We start from the raw sequence: 12963 nt of genomic DNA on the forward strand, positions 1-12963 counted from the left end.
CTTGAACTAGTGGAGATAATTTCACTTGCCCCATCCCTGAACTGTTCCTTCAATCTATGGACTCACTTTCAAGGACACTTCATCTCATGTTCTCGATATTTATTGCTTTACTTATTATTAATTCTTTTTTCTTTTATACTTGCACAGTTTGTTTTTTGTACATGGTTGGTTGTCTATCCTGTTGGGTGTGCTCTTTATTGATTCTATTATGGTTCCCAGACTTCTGAGTATGCCTATGAGAAAATGAATCTGAGGGTTGTATATGGTATCATATATATATTTTGATAATTTACTTTAAACTTTGAATATTGAAATGCACTAACCTGAAATGGATAGTTAGCTGCACTGATAATTGGTACCCAAAAGCTGTCCTGCTATGTGTAGTGGACCACAAACTTCAACTATAATTCAAAGTTCAAAGTAAATTTACTAACAAAGTACTTAAATAGTATGTCACCATATACAACCGTGAGATTCTTTTTCTTCACATTAAATCAAAGAAACACAATAGAATCAGTGAAAGGCAGTAACCAACAGGACAGATAAACAACCAATGTGCAAAGGATAATAAACTGTAAATACAAAAAAAATAGAGTAAACAAGCAAACAAAATATTGAGAATATGAAATGAGTTCTTGAGAGTCCGTAGGTTGTGGGAACAGTTCAATGATGGGGCGAGTGAAGTTAAATGCAGTTATCTATTCTGATTCAAGAGCCTGATGGATGAGGGATAACCTGAACCTAGTGGTATGGTCCTGAGGCTCCTGTAACACCTTCCTGGTGGCAGCAGCGAAAAGAGAGTGTGGCCTGGGTGGTGGTGCTGTTTTCCTGCAACCGTGCTATGTACAGATATGCACAATAGTGGGGAGGCCTTTACCTGTGATGGACTGTACCAAATCTTCTACTCTTTGAAGGATTTTCCGTTCAATGGCATTGGTGTTGCTGTAGCAGGCCATGATGGAACCAGTTATAACCCTACATCAGTGGTCCCCAACCACCAGGTCGCAAAGCATGTGCTACCGGGCCACGAGGAAACTATATGAGTCAGCTGCACCTTTCCTCATTCCCTGTCACGCCCACTGTTGAACTTGAACACACGCGAAGTCATTACCCACGTGAGGACATCAGTCGGTCATTAACCTAACTACTTGATGAGTAAAGAACAAACGTCGCTTGAGAGTTTCTTTGTAAGAGATGGTAAGGGACATAAAAGGCCTAACGATGGTGATAATGCAGAGACAGCTGAGGCCGAGACTGCAAAAAAAAAAAAGCTTCCTTCAACAAAAATACGATGAGTTGTCCATAAAATATGGCTTTATTGTGACCGGTGACTCGCACACTTCAAACCCCCTGTGTGTGATATGTAGAGACAAGCTGTCTAATGAGGCAACGAAGCCCTCAAAACTGCTTCGACACCTTGAGTCCAAGCACTTGCACTTAAAGACAAACCCGCTGAGTTTTTTGAGGGGAAAAAAACATGAGCAAGCGGGACAGAAGCAAGTGCTGAGAGCCACCACCTCCACAAATGCTGCTGCTCTGAGAGCGTCGTACTTAGTAGCTAGCCGTATTGCTAAGGCTAAGAAGCCTTTCACTGTTGGTGAAGAATTGATTCTGCCTGTTGCCCAGGACAATGTGCCGTGAACTGTTGGGAGAAGCTGCAGCTAACAAGATGGTACAGGTTTCTCTTACAGCTACCAAAGTTTCAAGGAGAATCGATGACATAGTGGAGGACATCGAAGCACAGTTGTTGGAATGGCTTAACGAGTCTGGTTTCACTACTCAAATCAAAGAGGTTGCTCCTGAATGCCAGTCCCCACACGGTGTCACACACAGGGAAATGCTGGCTAGCCGAAAGTGTCACCTGCTCTTAACAGCGTATTGAGTGACGTTGTTGAAGTTATCAATCACATCAAACCAAAAGCCCTTAACTCACGTCTGTTTGAGCAGCATTGCGAGGAATGGATGCAGAGCACAAACGCCTTCTCGTACACACTGAAGTCAGGTGGCTATCAAGGGGGAGAGCCCTGGCCAGGGTTTTTGAGTTAAGAGAACAGCTACAGTGATTTCTTTCAGGAAAAAAGTCACCACTGGCAGCACACTTCAGTAACGAGGAGTGGATAGCAAAATTCGCTTATCTGTGTGATACCCTCAACCTGCTCAATGAACTCGATTTGTCACTTCAGGGGAGAATGACAACTGTCTTCAAGTTGGCAGATAAAGTGTCTGCTTTCACAGCCAAACTGGAACTGTGGGGATGGCGAGTGGACAGGGGCATACTTGACATGCTCCCAACGTTAGCTGGGAATTTGGGAGAGACAGAGACTGAGGCTCACAGCTGGTGCGTGAACACCTATCTTCGCTGTCTACAGAATTTGAGCATTACTTCCTAACTGCAAATGACCCAAGACGTGCAAAGGAATGGGTCCGTGACCCATTTGTGAATGTCCCTGGTGAATCATCCATGTCAGTGCGGGAAGAAGATCAACTCCTCAAGCTTGCAAATGACGGTGGGCTGAAAAGTATTTTTGACATAACATCTCTGCCGGCATTCTGGATCAAAGTCAAGGCTGAATACCTTGAGATAGCCACAAAAGCACTGAAAACGATGCTTCTACTTCCAACATCATATCTCTGTGAAGTGGAGTTTTCTGCAATGAATGCAATGAAAACTAAATTGCGGAATAGACCGGACATAAGGAACCACCTTATGACTTAAATTGACTTATCACTATATTCATGCGAGGAAAATATGCGCTATGTGTTTAATATTAAATTCGTTAGATAAACCCTTTTAGAAACAAAATTGAGTGTATTAGCCACTGATAAGTGACTTATCACCTATATTCCGGTCGTGATTAACAACCCCCACCGCCCGGTCAGCTGGTCCACAAGAATATTGTCAATATTAAACCGGTCCGCGGTGCAAAAAAGGTTGGGGATCCCTGATCTACATCACACATCTATAGAAGTTTGTCAAAGTTCTAGATATAACACTGAATCTTCACAGACTTCTAAGGAAGCAGAGGTGCTGTTGTGCTTTCTTCATCATTACACTCGCATACTGGGCCCAGGACAGATCCTCAGAAATGATAACACTGAGAAATTTGAAGCTGTTGTCCCTCTCCACCTCTGATTTCCCCCAGTGAGGACTGGCTCGTGGACCTCTGGTTTCCTCATCCTGAAGTCTATAATCAGTTCTTTGGTCTTGCTGATGTTGAGGGAGATGTTGTTACCAGTTCAAACTGACTGGGTGCAACTGGATCCTCAGTATCCTCACTTGCAGACAGGGAGGTATTGAAGCCGAGGTCTTGAAATTTATTGATTAGTTTTGAGGGGATGATGATGTTGGATGCTGAGCATCCTGATGTATGCACTTCTGCCGTCCAGTGAGTGAAGAGCATCTGCTGTGGGCTTGCTGTGCCGGTAGCAAATTGAAGCAGATTCAAGTCGCTTATCAGGCGGGAGTTTGATATGTTTTATCACCGACTTCTCAAAGCACTTCATCACAATGGATGTAAATGCTACTGGATGATGGTCATTGAGGCAATTTATCACGTTCTTCTTAGGCAACTTCAGATTGCTGAAGCAAGAGGTTTAAGATATTGGTGAACACTCCAGCCATGTGATCAGGTCTTTAGTACTCAGCCAGCTACCCCATTTGGGCCAGGTGCTTTCCATGGGTTCACCCTCCTGAAAGATGATCGCACCTCAGCCTCTGAGACTGAAATCACAAGATCATTGGGGGATGTGGGAGTTTGTGAAGGTTCCTGCATTTTTTTTAAATGATTAAAGTGAGCATGGAGCTCATCTGAGAGCGAAACTGTGTTGTCACCTATGTCGCTTGGTTTCACTTTGTTGGAGGTGATGGCATTTGAGCCCTGTCACAACTGTCGAGCGTAGCCCAGTGACTCAAATTTGGTCTGGAATTGCTACTTTGCAAGTGAGATGGCTTTCTGGACTTCTTGTATCGTTCTTGGTCGCCAGATCTGAATGTCACTGATCTGGCCCTCAGCAGACTGCAGATTTCATAGTTCATCCAGGGCTTCTGGCTGGAAAAGACGGAATAATTTTGTGGGGACATACTCATCCACAACTGTTTTAATAAAGTAATAAAACTTCAGGTGGCATATCCCAAGGTCTGCCTCTGCAACACTGACATTTTCACATCTCAATGCTTATTAAGTTGCTTTTAAGTTTATTTATTTATCTAGCTATACAGTGTGGAGTAGGTCCTTCTGGCCCTTCGAGACGCACTGCCCCAGCAACCATCGACAAAGCCAATTAACCCTAACCTAATCACAGCACAATTTATAATGACCATTAACCGTTGCCCAATATGTCTTTGTACTATGGAAGGAAACTGGATCACCCAGGAGAAACCTCACGCATTCCACTCCAAGAACATACAGACTGCTTACAGACGACACCGAAATTGAATTCCGTATTCCAGAATGCCCTGAGCTGTAATAGTGTTGTGTTGACCATTACGCCACCATGGCACCCATTTCTCTGGTCAACCAAGATCAGATGGGTGTTAATTTTTTTTATAATTGATTAAAACTAACTTTTTAAATTAAAAACTGAAAGAGAAATAAAGGAAGTGAATTAAGTCACCTGTACTACTTACTCGAGGTCATTGAGGTTGTATTATTTGTGCTAGCCATGAACATGGATGCAAAGTGTATTTGGTTTCCCTAATTGTAGTTGGGATCTAACCCCTCACTCATCTGGTTTTCACATCTCAATGTCCAGCTACAAATTATAGTTCAATTCCCTGTACAACTACTAGCCAAGGGCAATAGTTTTCCTGTCCAGTCCTCATACAAATAATCATCCAGTTCACTGCATGGGAAATTCACAACTCATTGATATATATTATGGTTTTTTTTTTTAAAAGCAATATTATGACTTAGTAAGTTACTCATTTCTGATTCCACATGTACATGGACTTCATGCAAAATGATCAAACTGCAGGACTGTCAGCCTTAATGTATTTCAATGTTCCTCTTGGCCATTCCTGCTCTTGAAATTAATGGAGAACTAGTCCCTGTTCCAAAGTTCATGAGGGTGTTGAATAAAATGCTGAAACTTAAAACCAACAACTTATTGCAGGGATTGGCATCAGTACTTTAACAGGGTGATTTATTGAAATGGAAAACCAAATTAAATGTCTATGGCTAATAGCCTAATAAAGAAACAGATTTTTATTGATATTAGTCTCTGCTACTTTGACATTTTAAATGAATGTTACAAAAAAAGTTTAGATTTCAACTGCAATGTTTTCTCTGTTCAAAAATTTTTAAAAAGTGATTGCGAATGAAAAAACATTTTTATTATTATTTTATTTGCATTTTAAACCTGAGTGTCAATCTTGCTACTGACATTCACTTTTTTTTTTTTACAGGCACAGAAGGAGCTTCGAAAGGATCGTCCACTTGTACGTCGCAAGTCTGAACTGCCTCAGGATATCTATACCGTGAAGGCCTTGGAGTCTCATCGCCGGGCTGAAGAGATAATATCTGCTCATGATGGGCATTAGGTCACTTCAGAAAAATACTGTTTTTAAAAAATGTTATTCTCTGAAATCTGTCTATTGTAGAGGCTATTATGCTTTGTGCCATACCAATCAGCTATACATCAAGTCATTGCTTTCTTGAATTTGGTTTTTAGGCAATAACTTTACCATTATGAAGTCAAGCCTTGGTAGTTCAAACAATGGTAAATAGGGTATAGTGTTTTCTACAAAAGGTGGAATTAAATCTTTGAGTTGCAATGTCCACAGAACAGAATTTTAAAAATTGTTTGTATTTTTTAATTTAAAGTCTTTAAAAATAAATGGGATATAGAGTCTAAACTTATTCCTGAGAAGTCACAGACTGAATTTTTAGTACAAAAAGTCGCACGTTTCCATTATGACAACATTTAACCTTATTTACTACACCCAAATATAATGTAAACTTTATTGTCAGTTTGAATTAGTTGATATGACTATTTTAAAGAACAAACCTTCTGTTTTAATTAAGTTTTATTAATGTACTGCATGAAAAGAATCTTTAGTTTTGAGTAACATTGAATGATATGGCCATGATTCATTTTCTCCACTCAGTTATGACGTGATTTTTAAAATGCTGCAAGATTTTAACTGTCAATTAATTCAATTTTAAATCTGATTTAGTCCCTCACTGATAACTAAAATAATATAATTAATTCCTGCTGAGTTGGTTCGGGTTTAATTTTTTTGCTCAAGTATTTTGACATCTTCTATTTTAAAAGTCTGTCAGAACTCTTATTTCTCCATGTATATTATGCAAAATAAAAGTTAGAAGTTCTGATGGATCTCCAACAGTACTAAATCATCTGTGGCAAGTACTCTCAGGGTTTGCTGTTATCTTAATCCATTCCTTTGTCCTGTTAATGTTTTCAAATGTAGTTTTACTAGTTCTCTAATCCAAATTGTCAGTTTGTTAGTATACTCTAAATTGTTCTGTGTCAAAGTAAAAATTTTAAGATGCCTTGTGGAAAACAGACCTGGAAAAATGTCAGTCTTCTAACTTCAAGTGCACTAGATTTTGGAAATAAAAGAAATGTCTCACACTGTTCTAATTTAATGTGCACTAGACTTTACAAATCCTGTTAGAACAAGATATGCTGGGTATGTGAAACAGGTATTGCATATCTGTTATATGCTGTGTGAAGTAACTGATTATGATCCGGTAATCAGGAGCTAGTCAGAGGAAAACCAAAAATAAGTGTTTGTGCATATTCTCCAAGTAATAAGTGTTTGGTCAGTCTTGTACAACTTAGCACAAATTTTGCAAGTGAATCAGATCTTTGTGACAGCAGATTTGTAATGCGAATGGTAAGAATATTTGCAAACACCACACAGTTAAAATTTTGTCACATGTTCCCATTTGTTTACATTGTTTTTAAAATTATTTCTGAGCCTAGCTTGATGAAACAAGTATACAATTGAAGGGATATTCAGGGCTATAAAGACAAGTTAAATTTGAAGTTTTCCCGACTTTTTATTGTGTGAGATAAATCTTCAAATTTCAAAAAGCACTTCCTGTTTAACTTGAAAAGTGAATGTTTTTTTAAATCTTATTTAAGCATGTAGATGTTAAGTGTACATTCACCAATAGTTGAAATCTCTCCCCAGTACTTTTTTCTTTTATAATATAGTATCTTGCAAACTGCTGCAGTGCTATATTTATTTCCATTGTTTGAACTTCCGTCTAACTTTGACTAGTAGTTTCTCATATTCATTGGTTTCGGGTGTTCAATATGTTTGTGTGAGATGTTGCAGAAGGATTGTAATTTTATTTTGGCCACTAGAGTGTATATTGTTTGTATACAGTTTGAGATATGATCCTGTCTTTAGCAGTTTTAATTTTAAATATCTATTGCTAAAGATTGACACTCACCAAATTGCAAGTCAATTTTGAATTGCATTTATTATGTTAGTGTGATTGGTAACATTTTTACCTTAATCAAGAATTTGCATTGTATTAAAGAGGCTAGTCCTCATTTCCCAGTTGGCAAGGAATGATGACTGCACAAGTTTTGAGCTGTTAACAAAATAGTGGTACCTTCACTATGCGAAATATAAAGATTTCTTGATTCATGATAAGTTGGAATATCTTTTTAAATTTAACATAAAATTAAAAAGATATTTTGGTAAAGAGGATTGGGGGAGGGTTAAATGTCAATCTGCAGACCAGCCAGCACAGATTGATACCCCACAACTAGCATGAACAGTATTATGTTAACAAAATTTATAAATATTTAAAGTTAAAGTAATTCCAAAGCTTGTTCTGGTGACTGTTTTTCTTTAAATGCATATTAATAATTGGCATATTTTAAGTTTCTTTATTTGTTTGTTTAAAACCCTAAAGCCCTGTACAAGAGGAATGTCTAGTAACATGACAAGTGACCTTTAGTGTGATACCTATATAAATGGCTTCATTTTAATATTGTACATATGTTGTACTTTGTTTTAAGTAGTGTAATATCTTAAAGTAGATTTCATATTTTGTACAAAATGGTCCTATGTACAGAATAAAAAGTTCCTAACAACCACGAAAGTTGATAAGTGGCAAAGATGTTTTTCTTGTAGAAAATAGTTGCAATGATGGCATTAAAACAATGAAATGTCCAATATTTAAGCTTATTCAAAGTTGGTATGTTTTTTGTGGATTAAACATTTCACTGTGCACTTTTATCCAGACTGAACTTATTAAAAAAAAGTACAACTTTGTAGTGAGAATAAAAATACAACAATAATTTTGCATTTTCAGTCTGTGAAATATAGTGAAGAAATATTCAGTCAATTGGCTTTATTACTACTTCGTTATGCGCCGCAAACATTCCAGTAACTGTTTGCAAAGCAATTTTCTTCAAACCTTCCACAAAACTAATTTATTTTTCCACCACAATATTTTGTCCTTGATTTTCACCAAATAGAATGTAACCTCTATCTTCCTTTAGTCACTTTGGACATTGTTTTATTGCTGTTTAAAACTTCAAACCTCAAGTTGACCTACCAGTTCATACTCTCAAGAAATTCTGCAGATGCTAGAAATCCAAAGCTGAACACAAATGTTGGAGAAGCTCAGCATGTCAGGTAGTACCTGTGAAAATGAACAAGCTGGCGATGTTTTGGGCAGAGACCCACCTTCAGTACTGGAGAAGAAGGGGAGGAGATACCAGAATAAAAAGGTGGAGGGAGGGGAAGGAGGATAGCTAAGTGATGGGTGAAGCCAGATGAGAAGGGATTTGAAAGAGAGGAGAGTGGGCTACCAACAGAAGGTGATAGGTAAGAGGCCAGAGTGGGACATAGAAGAAGAGGGGATGGGGAGGTAAAAGCTTTCCTTTTTTACCTTACTGGAAGAAGAAGTCAATATTCATGCCATCAGGTTGGAGGCTACCTATATGGAATAAAAGGTGTTGCTCCTCCATCCTGAGGGTAGCCTCATCATGACACACGAGGAGGCCATGGACCAACATGTCAGATTGGGAATGAGAATTGGAATAAAAATGTTTTGCTGCCAGTAAGTTTTGCTTTAAGCAAATGGAGTGGAGGTGTTCGACAAAGTGGTCACCCAATTTATAATGGTATTGATGAACTGGTCCACATAATTAATTCCTGATTTCATCTTGACCAAGCTGTAATGTACTTCTATAATGCGAAGTCCAAAACAATACTATTGAGTGGGTTACAAATGACTTTTCTGCTCTAGTTTTCAATTTTCAATTTTAAACCCCAAATGGATATATTTAATGCTTAACTACTTTTGTAGGTATAACTGCACAACCAAGTAAATTTTGTCCCTCTATTGCATTAAAATATTTTATTTAAAAATATAGCCGCCTTTTTTCCCCAAACTTAATTATTGCACAATTGCAAATTTATGCTTCTATGATCTTCTGCATTACGATTCACTTCTGCTTTTGGCAAACACTTTGATGTATAAGTTGCTGGTGAACGCAGCAGGCCAGGCAGCATCTCTAGGAAAAGGTACAGTTGACGTTTCGGGCCGAGACCCTTCATCAAGACCCTTCATCCTGACGAAGGGTCTCGGCCCGAAACATCAACTGTACCTCTTCCTAGAGATGCTGCCTAGCCCGCTGCGTTTACCAGCAACTTTGATGTGTGTTGCTTGAATTTCCAGCATCTGCAGATTTCCTCGTGTTTGCGACTTTGATGTCCATCCCATCAGTAAACTGATGTCAGAACTCGTTACCCTAATCTCCAGTCTGGGAAAACATCTATTTAACAAGGTGATTTATTGTCTAACTTTCAAGAAAAAGCCTACAACTAGAAAATGTTAGATTCTTGTTTATTTAGAATTACATGGCTAGATTTGGGGAAGACCAATAAAGACTACATTAAATTTGAATGTCTTGCAATCCCACACCTCCCCAAATGACATATCTACATTGATTTGTTTCTGTTTCTTTGTTGAACTATTGCAGTCAATGATGTTGTCAACCATCACCAAACATCCATCACTATTTTGTTTATTATAAATTATTTGCTTCCCTTCAACAATTGTTCAACCTGATAAGGCCTCCAAGTTTGCATATTCAAGTCAAAACCTACTTTCATACAAACTTAAAGAAGATCCAAACAAAGTGGTGGAGTAAGTAGATGGAGGTTGGGTGAAATTCGTTGTAGAGAAATGTGGATTATTACATTTGTCTTAGGAATGAAAAGGAGCAATATAAACTAGAAGAACATTTGCAATAGGGATATAAGAATATAAATCTGGATGTACATATGCATACTATGTTGAAAATGCTTAGTGGTTTAAGAAAATGACTGCATTCCTGCCTTCATAACCATAGGACAGGAGCAAGAATGGTGATGGACCATCATAAAATGCTAGTCAGGCACAGATAGTGGCTTTTGACCAGTTCTGGCTGCTACACCCCAGGAAGCATGCTGAAGGTTACAGAAGGGATTTACTAAAGTAATTCCAGGGATGAGGGAATCTCATTTGGATGGATAGAGTGGAAATCAGAGTCTCAAGCATGAAAGCACTTGACCTGATATCCATGCCAATGAAGAGGCCTATCTGCACTAATCCTACTTTCCATTAATTGCCTTCTATCTCTCAATTCTTTTCCTATCCAAATGCTTTTCATATGTTGTGATTCTGCCTGCCTGTCACTTCCCCTTGCAGCTTGTTTCAAATACTCACTCCCTGTATTTCTGAATTGATTACATAAAAAAAAAAGTGCATGAGATTTAAAATGTGGCATGAAACTTAACTTTTGGTTATTCAAGGGAGAAGAGTGTGTGTGAAAATGAGAGAAAAAAGATTTTCAGTGTTTATTAAATTTCTCTATATGTCACAGAATTCCAGATACAGTACTGTAATATAACACTACCACTCAAGTAGTAGCTTGCTCTGCAGAAGAGAAGGCAAACAGTTTAACAAGAAAGATCAAAGATAAAAAGTCTGCCTGCCTGTAAGTATCTTGTCAGAATGCATTAATTAGAGAATGGTCTAAATAAGTGGAAAACAATTTGATTCTTGAATTCATCTGGCAGTGAATTTAATACATTGTACTTTACTAGATTGTGTAGAGTGGAGTTACGTATGTGCTCCGAATGAAAATTCATCAGAAATGTGGCAGGCCACTGCAGTAAAAGTTTATAAATACAATTCTGACTGGTTCAGCATGCAGAGTTGCCAGCTGTTAAGTAAGTACCTTAACTAAAGATGTAATAAGTTTCATTAGTAAGAGGATTTGCTCAGTGTTAAAAGAAACTCTTCAAGGGATGCTTCCTTTTAGGACACTAGGCCTTGATAGCTGGGAAAGATCAGAAAAGGTCCATTTAAGTTTGTGTGACTTTAAGTGAACCACACAGTTTGAAGCTATTAAAGTAACAGGAGCTATAAATGCACCAGGGAATCTCATGCCCCAAACTCCGAATGCATTGAGTTTTTATTTGTTTGTTAACAAAGATAACAGCAGGTGATTAAATATATTCTTGGTAGTTATAATTGAATCATTTACTTAAATATTTTGGATGTGGACAGATGGTCCCAAAGGGTTATACATTTGCAAAAGGAGCACATCTTAACTGACTGGATCACCTCTAAATTTTGAATACTTTTGTGGATGTAAAGTAGTTCACATTGATATTTAAAACCTGGTGAAAATAAAACAAAAAAATTCAGATGGACAGGAGCACAGTAGAAGGACAGGAAAAACCATTGGTTTAAACTGCATTTACTTCATTGCAAGAGGCTTAACAGGTAAAGATGATGAACTCAAGGCTTGGATTGACTCTGGAACCTGGGATATCACAGAAACATGGCTCAGAGAAGGGCAGGTCTTGCAGCTCAATGTTTCGGGGTACAGATACTGCAGACTTGACAGAGGTGAAGGTGAGAGAGAGGGGCAGTTGCCTTGATAAAAGTGAATATAACATTGGTCATTAGGATATTTTGGGAGAATCAACCAAATAGGTGTCATATGGGTAAAAATAAGAAACAAGGAAGGGATGGTCACTCTGATTATATTCTGGGCTTCCCTCAACTGTGGGAATTAGAGGACCAGGTAAGTACAGATTGCAGGTAATTGTAAACATAGTGACAAAGTAATAGTTGGAGATTTTAAATTCCCTAATATTGACTGGGCCAGCCATAGCGTTAAAGTCTTGGATGGGGTGTAATTTGTGAAATGTGACCAAGAGGGCTTAATTTATTAATATACAGAAGGATCTACGAAAGAGGCCGCAACAGTAGACCTCCTGGAAAATAAGGTAGGGCAAGTGGCAGAAGAGTGTGTCGATACTATTAGTTTTAAGATTGGAGATTAGTATCTTGAACTGGGTATAGCAAATTTTGGAGCATTAGTGGGATTTTGCAGTGGTTGATTGGACAAGATTGTGAGCAAAGAAGGGAGCATCTGCCTTTAAAAGTATGATTTAGGATTTTAGGGCCTGCATGTTCCTGTTAGGATAAAGGGCATGGCTGTCAGGTTTTGAAAACTCTTGTTATTGAGGCTCTGATTAAGAAAAAGAGGGAGGCATAAACTACACATAATCAATTGGGAATCTTGATTACAAGTGTAGGACCGCCTTAAGAAAGAGATTAGGGGGCAAAAAGAGGATACAAGAAGGATTTGACAGGCAAGGTGAGGCAAAATCCTAAGATACTAAGAGTAAAGGGGGAGCACTAGGGAGTGAGTAAAATAATAAAGGCTACAGAAATGGGGGAAATGATTGTTGATATCTTGGACCACATAGCTTGAGCGCATAGCCGTAATGAATGCTGCTTTCTGGTATAGGAGTTCTTAAAATGCTTTAAGATGGATAGATCCCCAAGGGCTAATCTGGTGCATTTTCAGACATTGTGGGAAAGGGCTACTGAAGAAATAGCAGAGGCCCTTGCAGGGATTTTTGCTGCATCTCTAGCCATAGGTGAAATTCTGTAGGGTTTGAGAGTA

At 38.3% G+C, this 12963-nt stretch overlaps 1 protein-coding gene and 1 long non-coding RNA gene across 6 annotated transcripts in view; one reads left to right on the forward strand and one right to left on the reverse strand.

Moving 5' to 3' along the window:
* The window catches only part of LOC140204155 (serine/threonine-protein phosphatase 2A 56 kDa regulatory subunit gamma isoform), a 152033-nt gene extending 143949 nt beyond the window's left edge, over positions 1-8084 (forward strand). For all 4 annotated transcript variants that reach the window (XM_072270587.1, XM_072270596.1, XM_072270604.1 and 1 more), the window contains one exon: positions 5405-8084. In XM_072270587.1, coding sequence (XP_072126688.1) covers positions 5405-5539 — 135 coding nt within the window. In that variant the 3' untranslated portion in view covers positions 5540-8084. The remainder of the gene's footprint in view (positions 1-5404) is intronic.
* LOC140204171 (uncharacterized) overlaps positions 1-12963 on the reverse strand; it is a 53066-nt gene that overhangs the window by 28191 nt on the left and 11912 nt on the right. The gene's annotated exons all lie outside the window — the stretch shown is intronic.

Source organism: Mobula birostris, chromosome 1, assembly GCF_030028105.1.
Source record: "Mobula birostris isolate sMobBir1 chromosome 1, sMobBir1.hap1, whole genome shotgun sequence".
Classification (NCBI taxonomy): Eukaryota; Metazoa; Chordata; class Chondrichthyes; order Myliobatiformes; family Myliobatidae; genus Mobula; species Mobula birostris.